The sequence below is a fragment of the Zalophus californianus genome, chromosome 3 (genome assembly GCF_009762305.2).
Source record: "Zalophus californianus isolate mZalCal1 chromosome 3, mZalCal1.pri.v2, whole genome shotgun sequence".
Lineage (NCBI taxonomy): Eukaryota > Metazoa > Chordata > Mammalia > Carnivora > Otariidae > Zalophus > Zalophus californianus.
Window position 1 is genome coordinate 13,500,129 of NC_045597.1, and position 24,143 is coordinate 13,524,271.

Genomic DNA, 24,143 nt, shown 5'->3' on the forward strand with positions numbered 1-24,143 from the left:
AGTGGGAGAGGGAGACGCAGGCTTCCCACGGAGAAGGGAGCCCGATGCGGGGCTCGATCCCAGGACCCTGGGATCATGACCTGAGCTGAAGGCAGACGCTTAACGACTGAGCCACCCAGACACCCCTCTTGCTTTTTTTTTTAATGAATGGGCTCTTCTTTTTATTATATTTTGATTGAGTATAATTAACATTGAATTGTGTATATTTGTGTTCCTTTTTATTATAATTATTATAATAGTTTTCTAACTAATTTTCTAAGGTTTTCCAAATAGACAATTGTGTACCTGTGACATTTTTTTCTTCTAGTTTCTGTTGTTTTTTTTTTTTTAGGATTTTTAAAATTTATTTATTTTGAGGGGGGAGGGGCAGAGGGAGAGGGAGAGAGAATTTCAAGCAGCCTCCAAGCTGAGTGCAGAGCTGGTTGCGGGGCTCCATCCCATGACCCTGAGATCATGACCTGAGCTGAAATCAAGAGTCAGAGGCTTAACCGATAGAGCCACCCAGGCGCTCCTCCTAATATCTGTTTTTTATCTATCTTTTTCTATGTCATTGAATAAAACTTCTAGAATAGTGTTAAATATTGATGAGACTGTAATTATAAGAAACATCTTTTTTTTTTTTTCCTTTACTGTCATGGAATTGTTTCTAGTATCTTGCCTTCAGGTTAATGTGGGGATGAGTGTGTGTGTGTGTGTGTGTGTGTGTGTGTGTGTGTTAAACTGTGGTAAAATATGGGGATAATGCAGTTAGTAGAAATCCCACCTTGACTTTGGCACTTTTATTTACTTTTTTAATTTTTGATTTTATTTATTTGACTTTGGCACTTTGTCAGTTTTTAGTTTTCAGTATTTTCATGGCCAATTTAATAAGGAATTGGAAACAGGTATATGGATCTAAAAACTTGTTGCTATTGTAATTCTGAAATTGAACACATAAATTTTAGAAAGATTTTCAACAAATGGTACAATATATTATTGCCTAATTAACTTTAAGATTCAATTCACTTCCCTAAGCATCTCAGTCTTCTGAGGTAAAATTATAATTGGCTTTTCCTAATTAAACTTATCCCACACTCCATTATTTTTCATTATACATGCTATTTTCACCTCCCACTAGAATGTATAGTTTTCCAGAGCCAGACTAGAGAAAGTCAAACTTGGAGTTAATTAGGAAAAAATCTCTTGAACTGAAAGCCCGCCATCTATCTCACTCCAGGGCCTTAGATCCCACAGATTTCTGCTGTACAGCAAGAGGACTTGGTTCTGGTTGTTTTTGTATCTGGAGCTCTTGATGACATCATGGTCAAGTCTAGCCACAGGACTATAAGGAACTGTGATTTTCATATATATATATATATATATATATATATATATATATATATATATATAATATTTGCCAGAGAGAGAGAGAGAGCACAAGTAGGGAGAGGGAGAAGCAGACTCCCCGCTGAGCAGGGAAGCGGATGTGGGGCTCGATCCCAGGATTCTGAGATCATGACCTAAGTCAAAGGCAGACGTTTAACCAACTGAGCCACCCGGGCATCCCAGGAACTGTGATTTTCTGAAGATAAAAATATATAGGCTTCTCTACCAATGGATGAATGGATAAAGAAAATGTGATGTAGGTATATGTGTGTGTATAACATATATATACATATTTATGGAATATGTATATATATGGAATATATATAATGGAATATTATGGAATATATATATAATGGACTATTATTCAGCCATAAAAAGAATGAAATCTTGCCATTTGTGACAACACGGATGGACTTTGAGGGCATTATGCTAAGTGAGATCAATCAGAGAAAGACAAATACCATGTGCTATCACTTATATGTGGAGTCTTAAAAAAAGCCGATAAATACAGAGAACAGATTGTCGGTCGCCAGACAGAGGCTAGGGGTGGAGGTGATGAAATGGGTGAAGGCGGCTAAAGGATACCAACTCCCAGTTATAAAATAAATAAGTCAGGGATGTAATGTACGGCATTTGATTGCAGTTAATGATACCATGTTACATATTTGAATGTTACTAAGAGAGTCGATTTTGAAAGTTCTCACCACAAGAAAAAAGAATTTGTAGCTCTGTATGGTGAAAATGTGAACTAGAGTTTTTGTAATGATCCCTTTGCAATAGATGCAAATATCAAATCATTGTTATACACCTGAGACTAATAGACTGTTGTATGCCAATTATACCTCAGTTAAAAAATATGAGCTTATAGTGGTGGATACATGTCATTATACATTTATCAAAACCACAGGATGTACAATATCAAGGGTGAACCCTATTGTAAACTATGGGTTCTAGGTGATAATGACATGTTAACATAGGTTCATAGATTGTAACAAATGCACCACTCTACTGTGGGATGTTGACACTGGGGGAGACCATGCACGTGTTGGGGGCAAGGAGTATATGGGAACTCTCTATGCTTCTGCTTCTTTATTCTGTGAACCTAAAACTGCTCTAAAAATTATGTCTCTTACCAAAATGTATGAAACGTATGATGTTATATGTCAATTATGTCTAAATAATAAAGAAAGCAAACACACACATGGTCTGTATAGACTTAATAACCCCAGACATGTCTCCCGCCATGCCCAGAGAGCCCATGACCTCCAGCTCTGCCTCTGCTGAATGTCTAGCATCTTCTAAGGGACATCCTCCGTGTCATGGCGTAGGATTCTGAATCCAACAGGGTTAATTCCTCAGGACAATTCTCTGCTCCCTCATCTGTCTTGCTGCCTTTCCTGTTTCTTCTATTCCTACACTTTTAGCACACACATTTTCCCTATAATGAGAGATCTGAGAAGGGTCTTTCTATTAACGAGGCTGACCTCTACATTCTGAGGCACCTCATGAAGGTCCTTTCTTCAGGCATCTCATTTTATTTTATTTTTTTTTAAGATTTTATTTATTTGACAGAGAGAGACACAGCGAGAGAGGGAACACAAGCAGGGGGAGTGGGAGAGGGGGAAGCAGGCTTCCCGCCGAGCAGGGAGCCCGATGCGGGGCTCGATCCCAGGACCCCGGGATCCTGACCTGAGCCGAAAGCAGACGCTTAACGGCTGAGCCACCCAGGTGCCCCCAGGCATCTCATTTTAAACAGTTCACTTGCCATCAATTGGTAATATTGCTGTGCCTAAAAGTAACACAAACCCTCATCTTTCTGTAATACTCTGAATAGAATTATTTCAAAATCTGCCCCTTTACTGAAAACCCAGAAAATTATCGAAAAGAATAAATGAGTGGCAGGGATCACAAGACTAACAACAGAATAGTCCCCACTATGTAGTTGATGGTATCATTTGCAACAACATACAGTGTGCCCTGTATGGGGATCCACAGAAATATCTGGAACAAATCTCCAGAGCTGGTTTTCTTTCAACACCTATAGGACATTTCAAATCCTATGGTTTTGTTTTCCTCTTGACTTTGGCTTCCAGGGAACTCAGAATCAAGTATGAAGAGCTCAGCTTTTAGAAACATAGGACCATCTGGCACGCATTATGAATAATAAGTGTACCCTTGTTTTCTAATTTTTTTTTACTTTATATTCCCTTTGCTCTTGTTTCCTAGTCAATTTATGTGGTATGAATTCTTGCAAGCCCCCCCAAGACATCAAAGGAGAGTATAATACTTTTTAAAATGACAGTTCAATTCTCAGCATGAATGTCTCTGGCTTTGCAAATTTTTTTTGGCCAGTTTAATTACATACTGTCTTCCCTCTGCCTTTTGGTACATACCTGGATCATATAAGCTCCCGAAATGCAACTCCAGTGCAATGTTAGTTTAACGCAAGCATAATTAGGAATCAAAGTTTTCAGAAAAGCATGTCATACAGTGAATTCCAGAAGCAAGTGAAAATGCCTTGGGTATTTACTGTCTGATTACTAACACTATTATTACCTGTGCTATTCTTTCTTTTTCTGGTAGGTACGTATTTTTGAGAAAAAAAAAATCCAACCAAGATTTCGTTTGGAGGAAAACTTCATAACAGTATATGAATCAGTCAGAATGTTGCTACATTCATCCTGTTTTTACTGTTTTTGTTTTAATGTGACCATGGAAACATGGAAAGCAGCTAATAAATCTTTGATGATACTCAGGCTGCATTTGATTTTACTGTCGTCCAGTATCTGCTGTTAGTGTTGGGTTAATTACAGCACATAATTTACCAGATGGCAACAGTAGGTCTATGTCCTATAATTTTTTATTCAGATCTGTAACAGTGTCTCATATATAATAGATGCTTCATAGTTGTTGGATGAATGATTGTGAGAATAAAGGAATGAGTGGCTGAGGAGTGAAAGTAACCAGGCTCAAGCTTTAACAGGAGCGTTGGCAAGGCTGTTGAAGGGAAGGAAATTCCACTGTGGGCAACTCAGAATCCATATTAGGAAACACCTGTTCAAAAGAGAACTCAGCTTTCTCTTAATGTTGGAGGTCCTGGGACACAGCTTTAGGCTTCTAGCATTCCTGTGAAGAGATATATTTAAAGCTGAATCCCAGGGGCACCTGGTTGGCTCAGTCAGTACTGCATGCAACTTTTGATCTGGGGATTGCCCGTTCAAGTCCTGTGTTGGGTATAGAGATAACTTAAAAATAAAATCTTTAAAAAAAAAGCTGAATCCCCTCTTAGGGTCTCTGATGAGATGCCTTAAACGTTTGCGGGCACCTGACTTTTACCTGATGGGCCAGCTGATCCCCCTCACTCTCTAAGGACTGTAGGAGAGGAGGCTGAAAATGAACCAATCTCCAGGGAAGGGAAACAATTCAATATCCAAGCTCCATCTCATATATGCAGGACTGGCTACGTAGTTGAGAAGCCTGGTGGGTAAGTGCCGAGTCCCTTGTTCAAAAGGATTATTAAGAGTTGCAAGATTGTGGCAACAGAGCATTAAATCAAGCATGGAGTCCTTCTTAAGTGCAAGTCCCTTTATGACCACACAGATTGCAAGCCCATGAAATGAGCCTTGCATATGTGTTCTTAGACTCTTACTGTTGCTGAGCAAAGAAAACTGAACAGGTCTGGTACAAACGATTGTTATTGTACTGTAGGGTCGTTGAATAGAACTTTCTGCTATGATGGAAATGGTCTCTATCTATCCGGCCTAATACATAGCCATTGACTACCCATGACTATTGAGCACTTAAAATGTGGCCAACGCGACTTGAAGTTCAAGTAGTTCTACTTGTACTTTAAAGAATTGTACTTTAACTTTATTTAATTTTACTTAACATAAATTTAAATAGCTACATGCAGGTGTGGCTAATGGCTGCCATATTGGACATAGAAGTTTAATGAATCTACCAACCCCTACACAATAAAGAAAACAGTTCCATATAGAAAGAATTCATAACAACTTGTAACAGTGAAAAACAAACAATGCCATTGAGCAACTACAACAGCTAACTTTGCATGGTATCGCAGTGGAAGGTGGGCAGCATAGCTTCAAAACTTCTAAACAGAACAAGAAATTTCTTTAAGATCCAGAACTGTGAAACTTGGAGCAGATCCCTGCCTCCAAAATTTCCCAAGGAGAGAGTTTCCATGGCAACGGAGGATCCATCCAAATGTAATTACAAGTGAGTAACTAGGGTAGCTATATTGTTCAGTTCTAGTACATTTTACCTTTAATTATATTTTTCTAAGCCACTGATGTGCTAAAATGTCAGACGGTATTTGTTCAGGACCAAGGCTGATAAGTCATTGTGGGAAGAAAGAAAAGAGGACATAGTCATCTTGGAGGAGCATTAGGAATTCTGCAGATGACAATAAAACAAGAAGAAAAGATGTATTCTTTCGCTACTCTTTGGAGTTCCTTCCAGGAGTGATGAGAAGGCTGGCCGCTCTGTTAGGGTTTCCCACTTTTTAGTATGTCATTTCGCATCAAGCACTCGTACCAGGCCTTATCATCCAAAGCCCCACCCTTGAATCCCCAGAAGCATCTGCCCTGGTTCCCCAGCCAGTTTCTAGCACTCCAGCCAATCCTGCCTATGGGATGGGGACCTCTTTCTTACCTCCCCCCAGACCATGACATGGCAGCTTCAGGAGACACAGACAGAGAAGTCCTGACAGACACCAGGACAAATATTAATTACTGGTCCTGGTTTAAAGTTAATGACGAGAAATCGGTTTTGTTGCCCATGATATTTGCGACAACAACAACAACAAAAGTTTGTCATTTAACACAATTATACAATGAAATACTAGCTGTATGAGTGAATGAAAGGAGTGTAGAAGATTTTTAGTTTGTTTTGTTTTAGTTGTAAATCACATGTCCCTGAGTGGTGAATGAGAACTCCCGGATATGCTAAAGTGAACTAATTTATTACTAGAAAAAACAACCAGAGCAACCACCGGCCCAAAATCGTTCTCAAAAGAAAATACTGTTAATGACTTAAATGGCAATTGTCTGGATTTAGGATATGGAGCAAATCCAGCTGTGTGGGTCCATGGAAGATCCTGGTGGTGATGTAGGAAAGACATTAGGGTTCAAAGCCATTGGGCCAAGAGAGAATTCCTGAGATGTCTTTGGTGCAAAAAGGTGACTTTATTAAAGCACGGGGACAAGACCCATGGGCAGGAAGAGCTGCAACGGGGTCATGAGGAGTGGCCCGTTATATACTATATACTTTCAAGTCGGGAAGGGGTTGGGAATAGTGTAAGCCTTCCAGGTATTTTGGAAACAAGGTTTCCAGGATCCTGAGGGGGCTAGCTGTTGTTAGGAAAGGTCATTTATTACTGTTTAGTAGAAACCCAGTCATGAGACCCTTCAGATGTATATCGGGGGGTCGTATGCTTGGGGATGATGGCCAACATGTATCTTGGGGGGTTTAGAGATAAAGGAAGTTTCCAAAGGAATTCTTATACATTAGAGTAGACTTACAGGATCCTGGGCGGGGGGTGGGGGGGGGTTGGTGTTGTGGGGGTGGGGGGGGTGCGGGCTCAGGCTAGGATTGCCTTTTGCCCTTAGCAAAGTATTAACGTCCAGGCAATTGAGTCCCTAGAGGAAGGTCACTCTGCCTGTTTCAAGGACTTGTCAACGGGCTGTAGGTTGTAAGGACGTTTAATAATTTTTCTTCTGCCTTTGTTTCCCACATCAGTGGCAAATGAGACAAAAGGAAGTGGGGGAGGGAAGAAGGGAAGGAGGGAGGGAAGGGAGGGAGGAAGGATAATGAAATTTTGAGTTGGTTTAAGAGGACAATTGATGTCTATCTTAAATCTTTCATTGGGGTTCACAGGGTAAACTCCATAATTCCGTATTTGCTCTCTCTTTTACCACTGGGCAGCAGTACCCCGGGCCCTATTTAGTTTGTACTGGTCAGCCATAAGGGTGGCGAAAGTTGAACAATTTGAGCAGCGAGTGTTATGAGCATCACTTACGTTAAAGGAAAAGCCCCGACCCAATTCAGTGATTCTCAGCAGGAAAGGGGTAGAGTACAATCTGCAATGGAAGGAGATTTCTGAATTTCCAGATCAGGGGAAAGACCAGTTTTTTCTACACATACCCACACATAGATTTTGATGCATTCCCTTGGGGGTGGAGCCCCATATTCCCCCCCTTTTTTTTTTTTTGAGACTTCCTATATGCAATCAATTTTTGCTAATGGGACCACATTGTACCTGTGAAGAACAAGGAGTCAGGGAAGATGTTGAGGCATTGTTTCCATTCTTTACTTCTTAAAAATGTCTCTCTAGTCTCCTTAAATGTAGAACAGCACCTCATCCTCACTCTACTATTTTTGTCTTTTGAGACAAATGTTTTTGAAACATCCAAACCTATTCTTGTGGAATGTCTCACAATGTGGGTTTGTCTGATTGCTTTCCCATGATTAGGTTCAGGATGTTTGTGGCAAGAACACCATGCAGGTGACATGGGGTGCTTTTGTTGCCTCACAGCAAGGGCCCATGAGGGGTTTCATCCCACTGTGGGGGGTGCGAAGTTTGATCTCTTGGTTCAGTTCGTGTCAGCTAGATCTTTCCATTGAAAAGCTCTTTCTCTTAACAGTGAAGAAGTGCTTTGTGGATTAATACATTGAGATCATGTGAAAGTCCCATTTCCCTATAACATTTTTACCCAATGGTCTTAGCATTGTTGGTCCTTGCCTGATTCCACTTTTATGTGAAAAATTGCAAAATGATGACTTCTTAATTCTGTCTTTCTATATTTACTAACTAGATCCTTCTATTAAAAAAATGGCTACTCCCCCTCATTTTTAGTGACATTTTAGTATATCACTATGGATTCTTGGATTCAGTTTTTTTGACCTCTTTTTTGTTGGATATAATACCACTTGTCTTAGATATACTTACCAATCTAGTGACCTGAGAAACACTAGTCCTGTGAAATGTTCTGAGGAAAAAAAGCATTGTGTGGTCAAATAATTTAGAGACAGAATGAATCTCACATCTCTCTTGAAGTTATATAATGTAGATTAGGATGTTGAAGACTCCAAGGAGTTCTATCGTAGAAAACCTGCTTAACTTTGTTTAACCAGGTGTTTCTCAAACTTATTTGATCGTTAAATTCTTTTTCCTATCTAACACAAACTTGGTAAAATACAGTTGGGGGTACACTGGCCAAGAACCAAAACTGCCAATTAAATGTTGCCATATTTCATCAGGAATATGAAACGAAGACTAATTAATGATGGCAGCTCCATCTTTATTCAGCAAACTGTGTGACTAAAGCAATTATTCTAGGGACACCTGGATGGTGTCCGACTCTTGATCTCAGCTCAGGTCTTGATCTCAGGGTCATGAGTTCGAGCCCCATGTTGGGTTCCACCCTGGGTGTGGAGCCTATTTAAAAAGAAAAAGTAATTATTCTACAATGATTCTATGCATAAGGTCAACTTAGCGTACCATTGAGGAAACTGAGGTCAAGAACAACCCCAAAGTAAAGAAAGATGTCTCCAAAAGAATAAAAATAACTATAAAAGAAAGGATTGGTATATTGACTTCATTCAAATTAAGGATTTCTGTCAAGAGACTCCAACAAGAGTGTAAAAGGCAAGCTTCAGACAAGGATGATATATCTGCAAATACACATCCAGGAAATATAAAGAACTACAAATATACAAGGAAAAGACAAACAGCACATTTAAATGATGGGCAAAAGACCTGAACAAGTACTTCACAGAAAATGATAACCAATGGCCAATAAGCGTATGAATATTATCAGCCTTTGAGAAAAGCAAAGTGAAGGCCACAATGACATACCACTACACACCCACCGGAATGACTCAAATGAAAAACACTGACAGCAATAGGTATGTGTGTGGGTGTGTGGAGTTGGTAGATGTTGTGAGGCACCGCCTCGTTCTCCTTTCAATAAGGCGATTGTTGCCCCAGCTGCTGACATGGCTGAAGGCCTCCATCTCCAGTCCTTCAGAGACTGTCTAGGCTGCATCTCCCCCAAGGTCACTGTCTGGTGGATGGAGGGCATAAACGATTAGCCAACTTGACCCAACCTGGGATAATTCTGAGGGGCCATTCTAATTCCCCACCCTTCTCCCAGGTTGTTGTTAGCCCTGCATGGCAGCTCAGCCTCTTTGTCCAATCTTACTTTCTCCCACAGAAGTGAGAGATCCCAACGGCACTTCGTAATAAAGACCCTGCACCCTAAGCTCTGTCGCAGAACCTGCATCCCAGGGAGCCCATCTTGTGACATGTGCAACTGAAGTTGTCACCCATTGCTTATTAATGTGTCAACTGGTACAACTACTTGAGAAAACTGTCTACCCAAGCCAAATAACAAGCCTGTCTGGGATCCAGGAGTTCCACTCCTAGATATTACCTGGGAGAAATAAGCACTGTGCCTGTCCACCAAAATTACATATAAGAATGTTCGTAGCAGCTTTATTCATTACAGACCCAAACTAGGAAAAAATCCCAATGTCCATTAACTGCAGATTGTATCAATAAAGTGTGTTCATAAACAAGAACATTATACAATGGTAAGAAAGGACAGACTACCGCTACATGAACAGCAAGATTGACTCTCACAGACACAATGCTGAGCAAAAGAATCTAGACACAGAAGAATACGTACTGTATGATTTAATTTATATCAAGTTCAAGAAGGCAAAAATAGCCAAAGGTGAAAGAAGTCAGAACAGTATTTACCTCTGGGCTGTAGGTATTGACTGAGAGGAGCACAAAGCAGCCCTCTGGAGTGACAGAAATGTTCTATATCTTGATGTGGTTGGTGGTTACATATGTAAAAGTCCGTGGAGGTAAATGCACAAGTTTGGGGCATTTTACTGTAGGTGGGTTATGGGTCAGTTAAAAAACAAACACACCTCAAACTATAGTAAATTCTTTATTAGCCAGTTGCAGAAACTGTTTTGTAGACTATTTGGTTTGGTTAAGGTCCCATGGTGACCTGTGATGTCATCTCCTGGAAACAGTGAGGGTGGGAGTGGGGCTGATAATGAAGTAGTCCTGATTAGTGCATTGCCTAGCTCCTCTGCAGCAGAAAAAAAACAAACTTTGGGGCTTGTGGTCTAGTGGGGGAAGAGAGGGACCCCCCCCACCCAGGTCTCATGCTCCTGATTTAATCAGAACAGTTCCTCCCACTCAGATATCTACCACCAGATCTTATCAGCTGCTTTTTAATTACCAAGGCTCTCTGAGAGAGAATCTCTGTAGGGAAGAAAATAATCTCATTTCATGGGCCTGTTAGGATAGTCCATAAACCAAACCAGTTAATCTGCAACTGGGTAAATGCAATGAACTGACAGTTAAATCAACTGTCACCAGAGACTTAACCTGCTTTGTTACTGACAATTATGAACCAAATTTACAAAGAAAAAAAAAAAGAAATCAGATATTTACAATTCTTAAAATTAATTTTATTAATTTGTCTGGTCAGTCTTGAGTAAGAGAGGTTAAAGGTAACAAGTTAAAACTCAACCCTTGGGGGTGCCTGGGTGGCTCAGTCGTTAAGCGTCTGCCTTGGGCTCAGGTCATGGTCCTGGAGTCCTGGGATCGAGCCCCACATCGGGCTCCCTGCTCGGCGGGAAGCCTGCTTCTCCCTCTCCCACTCCCCCTGCTTGTGTTCCCTCTCTCGCTGTGTCTCTCTCTGTCGAATAAATAAAATCTTAAAAAAATAAAAATAAAAAAAAATAAAACTCAACCCTCCCATCCCCTCACTGCAAATAGCAGAATTGCTTCTAAAGTCCACCAATGGAAGACTACTCTGTTGAAATGCTAGTTTATCACTTAATGAAGGCCAATCAATTTCCTTTGAAAACTGTTCTGGTATGGTACACTTGGGAAATGTATTTGGGAATTGATTTGGGAATAAAATTTGGGAAATATCCCAAATGGGTATTTGGGAAATTATTTTACTTGAATCGGGAAAGCTAAATTTAACTCATCCCTATGTAATATTCCATACTTAAACATAATTGGCTTCTGCCCTTCCAGTTAGCATTATAGTTGATAAGGACTTCCTATATGTCTGTGGTGCACTGGACATTTTTTCTAGATATAGAGGTATACATGATGGTAGGGGAGGAATTGAAATCAAGATGAATGGAAAAAAAGAGCACACACTGAAATCCTTAGGATTGTGGGACCTAATTCTCTAAGTAGGGCAGTAATATGTAATAAAATTCATAATACTATGCGGTAGGTGGCCTTCTAAGGTGGCACCCAATGATCCTTGCCTCCTGATATTCACACCTGTGTTAGTCATAGTTCTCCAAAGAAACAGACCAATAGGATGTATGTATGTATGTGTGTGTGTATGTGTGTATGTATGTATGTATGTATCACCTATTTATATAGAAATCGATTACATGGAATTGGTTCATGAGATTATGGGGACTGGTAAGTCCCAAGACCTGCAGTTGAGTCAGCAAGCTGGAGACCCAGCAGAGCCAATCAAGAATGCAGCGCCAGTCTGAATTTGAAGCCCGAGAACCAAGAGAGCCAATGGTATGATCCCAGTCTGTAGGCTGGCAGACTCAAGGCCTAGGAAGAGCCAATGTTTCAGTTTGAGTTTAAATGCAGGAAAAAGTCAATATTCTAGTGCAAAGGCTGTTAGGCAGGAAGAATTCACTTTTATTTGGAGGAAGGTCAGCTTTTTTGTACTCTTCAGGTCTTCAGTGGATTGGAAGAAGCCCACCCCCATTAGGGAGGACAATCTTGCTTTACTCAGTGTACCAACTTAAATGTTAATCTCATCCAAAGACGCCCTCACAGAAATACCCAGAATGTTTGGCCAAATATCTGGGCACCCCATGGCCCAGTCTCTGTGACACATAAAATATCTGGGCACCCCATGGCCCAGTCATTGTGACACATAAAATTAACCATCCTGAGACTCTTTTTTTTTTTTTTTTAAGATTTTATTTATTTATTTGACAGAGAGAGAGACAGCAAGAGAGAGAACACAAACAGGGCAAGTGGGTGAGGGAGAAGCAGGCTTCCCGCAGAGCAGGGAGCCTGTTGCAGGGCTTCATCCCAGGACCCAGGGATCATGACCTGAGCCGAAGGCAGACGCTTAACGACTGAGCCACCCAGGGGCCTCAACCATCCTGAGACTCTTGTGTGATGTCCTTTTCTTGAGTGTGGGCTGAACACAATGTCTTGCTTTTAACTAAGCGAGTAGGGCAAAAGTGGTGAGGTATACCTTCTGAGATAAACACACAAGACTCTGTGTGATTCTGTTTTGCTCATACGCCTCTCTTGCTCTAACCTGCTGGTTAAGAGAAGGCCAGCCGCCATGTTGTAAGCTGACCAATGGCGAGGCCCATATGGGCAGCCTCCGCTGACGCCAATGAGGAAGTAAGGGCCTCATGGTAATGTCCCTACAGAAACTGAACCCTGCCAACAACCACTGAAGGATCTTAGTGGTTGATCTACCTTGAGTGAAACCTTCAGATGACTGAATGCCCAGCCCACAGCTTGATTGCAGGCTTGTGAGTGACCAGAGCCATGCCTAGACTCCCACCCCACAGAAACTGTGAGATAATAAATGTTTGTTGTTGTAAGCCGCTAAGTTTTGGGGTCATTTGTCACACAGTGATAGGTAATTGATACAGAGTGTAAATGAACTGAAAGGTAGTGAATAATGAAGCCAATGAAATAAATTGAGGGAAAACATATTCAAACTCTACTTACAAGAAAGGTGTCATTGGGCTCTGGTGGAGAAAAAGCTGCCCCCTAACGTGTGTTGGTTTTCACCTCCATCTCTGTTCTACTCTCAAAAGAAGGACGGCTGCTGGAGGCCAGTCAGATCAAGCTCCCTTTAGCCGTGTAGCAGGCTGCCCAGATGGCGCCTCCAGGATAAAGGCCAGGGCCTCCCTGCTCTTCCCTCTTCTCCCCTGTGAAGTGAAATGAGTCTGGAGGCAGCTCCCCCTGGGGTGTCATCCTCCTGCGAGCACGGGAGCACCGTGCTAGGTGCGGGACCAAACTCGCTTTTCCCCTTTCGGTTCTTCTCGCTGGCAGAGGTGTTCTCGCCATTTCATTGCAGAGGCAAGATTCAGGATTTGGATTCAGGCTTCAAGATAGATGTAGACAGAGGCCTTTGGTCTGCTTCTCCTTCTAGGCTCCTCTAGCAGACCTGAGTCTGTTGGGGTCCACGCAGTGTACCAGAGTTCTGCACTTAGGCTTTAAAAGGAAGGCTCCAGCAAGTAATTGCCATTCCCTCACCCTGGTGTTTTAGGGTGGGTGCGTGTGCACGCATACATGTGTGCATTTGTGTGCATGTGCCATCGTGTGAGGGTGGTTTCACACGAGCTTATGCCTCCCTCAGGGATGACGTGGTGAGGACTGCAGAGAGGATTCAGGGATTCCTGGATATTTTGGACAGTGTTCTCTCAATGACACCCCTAACTCATCATTTCCTGAGATGGGCCAAGGTCAAGGACACAGATGAGTCAGCATTTTTCAATGTACTATCTGAAATACAGCTCCCTCTGCCCCTCTCAGCTTTGCTGGTGTCCCCAAACTAGCACAGTGTGCCCCCCAATGCCCACCATCGAGGATCCAGCCCCTTGCAGATCCTATTGTTAGCCTGAGTGCTTCCTTAGGAAGTAGACACGCTGTCTAACAGCCGAGCCCTGGAGCCCTGCCTACTGTCACCCGCCCTCATCCATCACACAGACTCCTCAAAGTTCCCAGGAGGGAGTAATTCGGGCTGGTCCCTGAGGCCTTGGGAAAAAAGGAACCAGCTATGGACTCTGTGGGCTGTGCCCAGGACTTTGGCGTGGCCTGGGTTACCGGAGTTCCGGTATATAAAAGTACGGAAATAAATTATTTCTTGCCAGGGAGCTAATTTGTATCTGCCTTGGTGGAAAGGGAAAAGCCAGAAGACAAGACTGGTATAGTAGACTGAATGTTAGTGTCCCTGCAAAATCATATGTTGAAACCTAATCCCCGAAGATATAGTATTAGGAGGTGAGGCCTTCCGGAGGGGATGAGGGCATGATGGTGGAGCCCTCATGAATGGGATTAGTGCCCTTAGGAAAGAGACCTCAGAGAGCCACCTTCTCCCTTCTGCCTTGGGAGGCCACAGTGAGGAATCAGCAGTCAGCCGGAAGTCGGCCCTCGCCAGACACCCAACCTACCCATCTCAATCTTGGATTCCCCAGCCTCCGGAACTGGGAGGAATGAACGTTTGTTATACTAGCACCCAGTTTATGACATTTTGTTATAGCAGCCTGAATGGGGTAAGACATTTCCGACGTCTTGGATATCGGGGATTAGATGTCAATGCCTGTCTGTGTATTGCTGCACCATGCCTGATGTAAGAGTAACCCCTGATGAATAATGGCTGAGTGACCTGGGCACCTGGGTGGCTCAGTCAGTTAAGTGTCTGCCTTCGGCTCAGGTCATGATTCCAGGGTCCTGGGATCAAGCCCTGCATCGGGCTCCCTGCTCGGTGGGAAGTCTGCTTCTCCCTCTGCCCCTTCCCCTGTTCGTTCTCTCGCAAATAAATAAATAAAATCTTAAAAAAAAATAGCTGAGTGAACCTGAAATGAGTGGACACCATTCAAGAGAAGGAATTAACAGTGCAGAAAAAAAGGATCTAAAGTTAGAACTTGGGTCTGCACCTCAGCTCTGCCACTTTATTAGCATAACCTTGGGTGATTCATTTTTAGTACTTAGAGCCAGTTTCTCAAAGTAACGTGGAGTCATTTATCCCTCTACGTGTGTGTGTGTGTGTGTGTGTGTGTGTGTGTGCGTGCACATGTACATATGCATGGAAAGACATTTACACCAAGTGTCAATGTGGTTGTTTTGGAGATTTGGGAATTGGGTGGCTTTTCCCTTTCTTCTTTGTATTTTTTACTAATATCTGATTTTTTAAAGATAAAAATGTAAACCATACCCTAAACACTGTCCATGTAAACTTGCAATCATATGATAAAACAATGAAACCTTTCATACTTTGGAGTCTTTGAAGTGGAAAGATTTTGTAAAAAAAAAAATTCCCATAAACCAAACCAAATCATTCCTTCAGTTTTCTTTCTTCCTAATTTGTGTGTAACTAAATAGATCTTTGTACTTAATCTTTCAAGCACATAGTCTTCTGCGTGCTTTTTCTTTACTAGTAAGTCTTGGAGGAATCTGTAGACAGTAACATGAAGACGACTATTCTAAGAAAATATCAAAAGAAGTAACACATCACCTGACCTGGAAGAGCAGCAATTCTTTCAAAAACCTAATACTACAGGGGCGCCTGGGTGGCTCAGTCGTTAAGCGTCTGCCTTCGGCTCAGGTCGTGGTCCCAGGGTCCTGGGATCGAGCCCTGCATCGGGCTCCCTGCTCGGCGGGAAGCCTGCTTCTCCCTCTCCCACTCCCCCTGCTTGTGTTCCCTCCCTCGCTGAGTCTCTCTCTGTCAAATAAATAAATAAAATCTTAAAAAAAAAAAAACCTAATACTGCAAAGGAAAAACAAACAAACAAACACCAAAACCAGGAAAAAAGTTAAGATTAAACAATGTGAAACTAGTTTATCTATTTAACAAATGAAGTGTCCCTATGTTTTATTAGTTTTTTGTTGTTTTTTTTTCTGAGATACAGCACGTGTGGCACATACGGGGGGAGGGGCGTGGAGGGAAGGGCGGAGAGAGAGAGGGAGAGAGAATTGTAAGCAGGCTGCACACTCAGAACGGAGTCTGACATGGGCCTTGATCTCCCCACCCTGAGATCATGACCTGAGCTGAAATCGAGTCGGATGCTTAAGTGAGTGAGCCACCCAGGAGCCCCTGTTTTATTAGTATTTACATGTAACCTATATTTTGAAAATTAGGAAATAAGTTAGCAGTTTTAGGGAGTTTGTGACCATTTTCTCTGCTTCGCAGGTCCTGCGGGATCAAATGGGTTCCAAACTGGGTGGCGCTTTACTCCTCCAGCTACCTATATTTCCATTCACGGACCTCCAACAATCAGTAAAAGGCCACTTTCTCCCAAGTACTTGCTCAAAATACCGCTTTTCGGCCATAAAGAAATTCTCCCAATTGAAATTAGAATTCAGTAGGTTTAAATACTTCACAAATGCTTCAAATGAGATTATGAAGCTAACCAGCAGATATTTATTACACTGAAGTTTAGGCACATTTTCCTTTAAATATGTGAGATTCTATCTACAGTGCCTCTGTTATATTCATTCAAATTATTCTTATATTCTAAAACAATGAAGCCTCTAAACCGGTGGAATGTTGCCAGAGAATTTCAACAGAGTTTGAAGGCAACATAACCAAAAGGCATAGTTTAAATTGGCTTAGGGAATGAATGGGCTCCTTATCAGAGCAGCTGAAGGCTGTACATAATTAACAGCATCTGTCAACATTCACAGGGCCCCATATAGAACAGGCAGGCCCTGCAGCCCTGCAGATCAGCAACCTCCAGCTTCTAGCACCTTAAAATCCACCAGACCTCAACAAAAAGACAGCCCCAACCCATCACTAGAAGGACACTGATACATTTTAGTGATACGAGCAGGACCGCAGAGCAACCGCTAATTAATGTTAATTATCTAGAACAATTCTGTTCACATTAGCACTGAGACTTCAAATTAGCTATCATAAAAAAATATGAAATACTATTTACAGAGAGATGGTTATATTTATAATTACTGATTTTAAAGTCTCTCGTGTTATTATTTTTAAGGGGTATGAACATGGTCGATTAACCTTTTTATCTGATGCATTGTCGATTTAATTCAGCTTGAATATTTCTGTATCGAGTGTATTAAACTTGTTCTATGGCAATTTTTAGTTGTTTTCCTACATTTTGAACACATTTCCCTCACGAACATGTACAAAACCACACCGAACCAAACAAATCCAGAGGAAGTTTCATTAAATAAATTTATTTGTTAAAATAATTTAACTCCAAATACAACTGTTGAATTTGCATTGAGTTATAACTACAATTCATGTTTTAATTGAAATGTCAAGGTTTAACAACTGACATTGTTACAAAACAATAAACTGTTGTTCAATTTTAAATGGTCAGTTGTATTAGAGCTCAACAATTAACTGTGAACTATATCTCTGGGAAACCCCAAATCAATAATGATAAGTCTGTTTCCAAAACCCACTGCAGTCATTCTTGAAACCCTGATCAAGATTTAATAGATGCACAATGACACGTTAATTAAAAAAAATAAAATAAAAAGACCCCCATAGTCTTTAACATTTGATTGGCCAAGGAGACAAGTAAAGCTTACCAGTGTGAACACAAGACTAGTGAGAAGAACAACAACTGAAAAACAAAACAAACCAACCAAAAAACCAATGGCAACAAACAAAATACGTACTTTTCACATTCAGACATACGCAGACAACATTCCCCCTGGAAAACTCCTGAAAACAAACAGCAGACATCCTTAGGCAACATTTCCTTATAAAGAAAAAGCAAATATCAGTAGTTTTACCACAGAAGTGATGGCAACTCTAAGCGCTTAGTCAAAAGTTCAGTTCTAATTCTTACAAACCAAAGGAGAAAATCGTCGAAGCACCTTTCAATAGTTTAAGGAAGATTTTATGTAATGCTTTTGATCAGATGCTGGCTTGGTTGGTGTAAATTGAACAAAACGAAAGGCATCAGTTACCATCACTATCACAGCTTAAAAACAACCCTGCCCTCCCCCCCAAAAAAGCTGCAACAAAAAAGAAAAAAAAAAAAAACTTCTAAAAAAACACCGCCTTTGTTGAAAGTAAAATGAGGCAAAATGAAAACAAAAGAAAAGCTTATCACAAACAGCTAAAGAAAAAGTGGGTCTTTGGATCAAACCATAACATCTTTTAAGGCATGTTAGAAAAACTTTCACTTAACTAGTTGCTAGTCTGATCAGGGCATAAAACCAACAGCGACGCAAGGTCGCCGCCTTTTCTCTTGTAGCCACTGTGACGTCGTGTCATTCCATCCTGTTCTTCAGCTTGTTAGTAACATCTCCACAAACCCATTCATTCAAACCCAGTTATATTCCTACCAGATGAAACACCAACAGGAAGGGCACAAGAGGGTGCCCATGTTTCTGGGGATCTCTGATGCTTTATCACTAATCACGGAGGGAGATGTGGCAACACTGATCAGGCAGCCAGATCGGTTCTCGGCAACGTCTGTACAGTAAAAGCCCGCCTTCTTGTCTGACACAAACACTTCCCAACGAAAATCCGAATGGGCAGATAATAATCTTTTCCACCTTACGTTTTTGCCATACCTTTCCTATTATTTAACTTCTTTTTCTGGTCTGCATAGCAATCCATAACGTAAAACTTGGAGTCTTTACAGATGTTTTTAATATGTAATCTTAGTTGTCATAAATTGCTGTTAAATATGGAATTCTAAAAAAACAAAAACAATCATTCTGAGAAGTTAGAGGCTTCAAATCTCAGCCGATTCACTAGCAAATAGCAAATATTTCTATTTCTGTAGACAAATCATACTTCTTGAATCTCTGATTTCTCTAAATGTTTTCAGTTGAATCAACTGCGACATACCGAAACTGGTTTCAAGAAAACGGGTTAGAACTTTCTGTCCTGTAAACAAGGTGCTTCCCAATTGGGGTTTGTAAGAAAAAAATATGTTGAAGAATGCAAATATTCACAATTCAAAGATTTTTCACAATCACGACCTGTACCCACATATCTGTTTTCTCATCTGTGAAAAGTACTAGCCACCTTTTTGCTAACCTCTAAGCTCAATGCCAGTTTACTAAACATTTGGGGGCCAGCAATGATTTCCATAACGTGTAAAAAAAGCCCACGCAAATAATTTAAAAGAAAAAAAATGCTTTTTGATACACGATATTCTGCAGTACGGATTCTCAGTATAGGCAATTATCTCTGACTTGTGCCAAATTCTTAGGAACAGTTAACACACATGCACACACAAACACACACTCTTCTCTCAGGTACACACGTAAGACCAGAGGTTACTTGCACAAGTGTGTGAAGCCAACAAAGTGTGAGGCAAGTACGCAAATCGCAGGCTCAGTGATAGTGCAGTTCTGAAGGCCAGATTTATCTCCAGAGGATTAGCTCAAGATACTCTCTTCAGCATTTATAACTCTGAAGTTCGTTGAAAACCCTTCTACGCTTGATTGTAAAAACTTATGAATAGGTTTTTTCCTGTGCCATTAGTCATGCAAATGATAAATACTTCACGGCTATGAAAACCAAAAATGTCAGAGCTTGAGCACCTTTTCAAAACAAAATATTCACTCTAGCTTTGCCACTTCAGTAATCAGGGCAAAATTGTTATAAGAAAATCTTTATATAATTCCCCAGGAAAATTAAAGATAAAAGGTTTTGTGGGGGTTTTTTTTGTCCCTTGCCTTCCACTCTATAATTTATGTTCTACTTTTAAGCCCAAATTATTTCACATGGTTATTCAATTTTTAGATGCCTGCAATTAAGCTCGCTATAGCAAACTTGATTTCGAAAGCAGGTTAGCCAAGAATCACACCTCAACCATAGCCCTTAAAGGCAAGAAGGAATTTGCTGCTTTAACGAACATAAAAATGCAAGATATCTGTACTGTCCTGTGAGGTTTCTGCAAATGGGAACATGTGGATGCGGCATGGCTTCATTTTCCTTACACGATGGTACTAGTTAATCTACCAGAACGCGTCTTGTGAGTAAGGCTAGGCAATCTTCCCATTACAGTTGCTTCCTTCTTGTTCAGTAAAGTAATTAAGACCATCCCTGCTTTGTTAACAGAGGGTGGGCTTGGGGTTTTAATGTGGATCAAACCCTTGTGAGAGCCTCCATCTTCTGTGGCAAAGCAGGTGATTTTAACACACTCTAAAGCCAGACTGTATTCCTACCACAACCTGTTCTGACTTCTGCTCTATCAAGGTCTGATGCACGAGTTAGTTGCGTGTCACAGACTGGGATAACATCTACAATTAAGCATCAATTTTGAGAAACAGGAATACGTCAGCTGAGGGAAGATTCGCTCCCTGTAATGCTGTCGGCAGGTCAGTTGTTATTATCTTACTTGACAGGATACATTGGTTAGAAGCACTATCTCAAGTCCTGAAATTCAGTACTCTCCTAGGAAAATATTTCTCCTTTACTTATTTATTTTTTTAAAGAAGACAAAATACTTTAACTGTAAGTGGTCATAGGGATTCTTCTGGATTCTCTCTCATGGTTATTTTTAATTTATACAGTAGGTGCTTCTGTCAACCCAGCGACAAGGCCATCATAGCTTTTGGAGGAGATCACCCTGTAGATCGACTGGCTATGCCTTCAAGTTGCAGGTGCACAGAGGAGACCGAGGCCCGTGGTGGAAACTGGAGTTACTGAACCCAAATGTTACTCAGAGATAGCAACTGACAATCACTGCTCAATGCTGAATAAGGGCTGCTACTTCACTGTGGATTCACACCACACAGCCTGCAAGCTCCGCAGTCGGGCGGACGAGGTGTGTGTCGCCTACGGTAGTGGGCGGGTCCTGTCCAGGACAGCCGTACTTGAATGCTATTGTATGTTACATGCAGAACAGCACGGGTCATCTTTGTCGGGCTGCGCGGCATAGTTCATCTGCCTCACGATTTCCGCAAACAGTTCGTCCACCATTGTTTTGCTCTTAGCGGAAGTCTCCATAAAGGGGCAGCCCCACTCTTCCGCAAGGGCTCTGCCTTCATTGGAGGACACTTCTCTCTCACTTTCCAGGTCCACTTTGTTCCCAACCAAGATGACTGGCACTTTCTCATACCTACAAGAGAGTAAACGACACACATGAATTGCAGAAGTTAGCACAAAGTTCAATGGCTAAAACGCATTTTTCTTCTTTTGTCCTTCTATTCTACTCCGAATATTCTCTTCAGTTGCGTGAGAAATTATTTGCTCCACTTGACATGACGCCTACCTGAGGGCATTTAGAAGCTGCTCTCACAGTGGATCGTAAATGGGTTTTTTGAAAATGAGGTTAATTCATCCATTATACATCTTTGAAAATCAATTTACTTTTCCAGATATATTTGGAAAATTATTCTCAGAATCTCAGAATAAGTCTTGTTAGGTGGATTAATTTAAATTTTTTTCATTTTAAGAGATGCTTACTCAAAGTATCAGTTGATGAGGTAATAGCTCTACTGAAAAAAACAATCAATTTGTAATTGTCAGCATTTTTACTCTGTTCCATAAATACACACACTGGTCATGTGCGAACAGCTCCCGAATATGAAAAAGGATAGGAGAGATCCTTAGGAGGGAAACTGTCAAATAGAACTACACTCTATCCCTTTACAAAACTGTTCTAGATTGGCCAGTTGAAAGACAATCATGGTTCTTTTCAGCCTGGCATGGATTAAACCTTTCGATCATTAGCTTTATTTGACGCTGTCTCTCCTTTTCCTTCCTGAACAGAACAGGTGTGTCATAGTGTCCTTCCTCCCTGTCAGACGCTGAAACCTAAGGCCCACTGGGATTGTATCGGGGGCCTCTGGGAGGTGATTAGGTCATGAATGGGACTGGTGCCATTTTGTATATAGAGGAGATAGGAGAGTACTCCCTCGCCCCTCCCGCTATGTGAGGACACAACATAAAGATGAGTCTATGAACTAGGGAAGCGGGCCCTCATCAGACTTGGAATCTGCCAGAGGCTTGATCTCGGACTTCCAGCCTCCAGAACTGTGAGAAACGAATTCCTGTTGTTTAAGCCACACGGTCTTATGGTATTTTTGTTATGGAGCCAGACAGAATAACACCAGGTGACTGTGAGTTATGACATTAGGAAAAGGCTCGACTAATAAAGATAACAAATGATATGAAGGGAAGAAAGAAGAAAGGCCCTACATCATTTTGGTACCTAAAGATGAGTCTCTTTACGATGCTTACTCCCCATGTAAAACTACATGGTGTTACTCTGCACGTTTATTTACTACTTTTGTTGTAAGAAATGTTGCGCATATATTTTCATAAGGCTATCATTTTTACTCTAGACACCATTTGAAAAGCTTCTTGTGATTTCATAGTATAAATCAATGTGTGTGTGTGTGTTTGTACTGTCCCCTAAGCAGAGTGCCTCTCCAATTTATAAACAAAGCAAACTGCAAAATTGCACACAAGCAATAACAAATGTGACTGGACACAGCTCATCTGCCAGAAAACTGTCACGTGGTGGAGACCTCACCGGGGCGGGGCTCGTACAGAGTTTTCTATCATTCAGGAAACTGAGTGAGGGCCGATGGTTACGATTAGCGAGAATACTTCCACAATCTCATCATCCTGGTAAAACGGGGTTCTCCCCTCACTCTAACCTGTAAAGCAAACTATATTCTCGACAGAAGCTTGCTTTTTTCTTTCTCTGGCACTAGATCAAATGGAGAGCAGAGGGCACGCTCCAGGCAGCATGCCACGTGGCAATCTGAAACAAAAACAACTTAAAAATGTGTAGGGGTAACAATATCAATGGTCAGTCTAGAACTTGGGTATCATTTCTGCAGGAAATGGATTCAGACAACTCCAACTTCTATCAGTGACTTTGTATGAACTTACTGTACCTCAACTCTGCCTTACGCCTTCTGGCCTCGTCCTACTGAGGACCCTGAACACAGGACACGAGAGCCTTTCGTATCTTCCAGGACCCTTACCCACCACCAACTCTGTGTAGCCCGTGGCCTCGGGAAGGACAAAAGGCCGCAAGATGAAGGCGCATTACAGACACTGTGTATCAGGTGCTCTGCATGCAACCTGCTGTGCAGGGAAGCCTGGCAGGGGCTACCAGTGCCAGTCACATCGGGACGATGTCCCTTCCTTATGCGCCTCGCAAACATATAATGCACTTCATTTTTCTTATGAGAGTATATACGCCACGGCGTGTTTGAAAACACTTTGTTTGGCAGTGAGGTAACATAAACACTAATACAATTCAGTCACTGTATTGGTTGAATTTAATTAGGTTAAAAAATTAATTTCAATCTGTTCACAAGACTTAACGACAAGGACAGTGATAAGACACCGCTTTCTAGTAGGAGTTAAGCGAGACATATTTTAGAGAATATTTTTTAGTTTAAATACAGTAATATATCGTGTTTTACATGTGAAGAAATATTTCTTACACTCCTAAATAAAAACCACATATATGTGGGTTTTCAAAACTTGTAAAAATATCAAATCATTAACAGTTGTATGATACACTGTTTGAATCAAGAATCTGAATAAATGTCACCAAGAGAGTCTCAAAAGGGCAACCAGAACACCACGAACATAGGTCCGTATGTAACAGCATTTAATGACTGTCAAATGCAGATGACAATTTAGTTAGTTATCAGGGAGCCTGTCCATTCTATCGCTATTCGAATTGTCAGTGGTTTTTCAAAGACCAACACGCTAAAAATGCTAGAGAAATCCAGACTGATATCCTCAGAAGACTTTCAAAGACTGAATAAGGTCTTCAGGAAAAAAAAAAAAAAGGTATTATGTACATTTCAGAAGAGCAGACGGTGAGAAATTTTTGTCTCTTTCTGTTAACATTAAAATATGACACAGAAGAAAAGATTCTAAACTAGGATTTGGAGGCTCAGCTTCCAGCCCCGCCACGGAGACTGCGAGACTGAGCAAACCCTATTCACCTGTATTTCACTTCCTTGTCAGTAAAGGAAGGAGTAAGAGTGTCTGCTCCCACTCACCACATGGGGATGCTGT

At 41.3% G+C, this 24,143-nt stretch overlaps 2 protein-coding genes across 2 annotated transcripts in view; one reads left to right on the plus strand and one right to left on the minus strand.

Moving 5' to 3' along the window:
• Positions 1 to 4,071, plus strand: part of LOC113919970 (ubiquitin-like protein 4A) — a 176,217-nt gene extending 172,146 nt beyond the window's left edge. The window contains exon 6 of the transcript XR_003519190.1: positions 3,949 to 4,071. The gene's annotated coding sequence lies outside the window, so the exon portion shown is untranslated. The remainder of the gene's footprint in view (positions 1 to 3,948) is intronic.
• A 13,252-nt stretch (positions 4,072 to 17,323) lies between these two features.
• Positions 17,324 to 24,143, minus strand: part of RAP2A (RAP2A, member of RAS oncogene family) — a 34,708-nt gene continuing 27,888 nt past the window's right edge. The window contains exon 2 of the mRNA XM_027589051.2: positions 17,324 to 21,210. Within this exon, the coding sequence (XP_027444852.1) occupies positions 20,973 to 21,210 (238 nt within the window). The 3' untranslated portion in view covers positions 17,324 to 20,972. The remainder of the gene's footprint in view (positions 21,211 to 24,143) is intronic.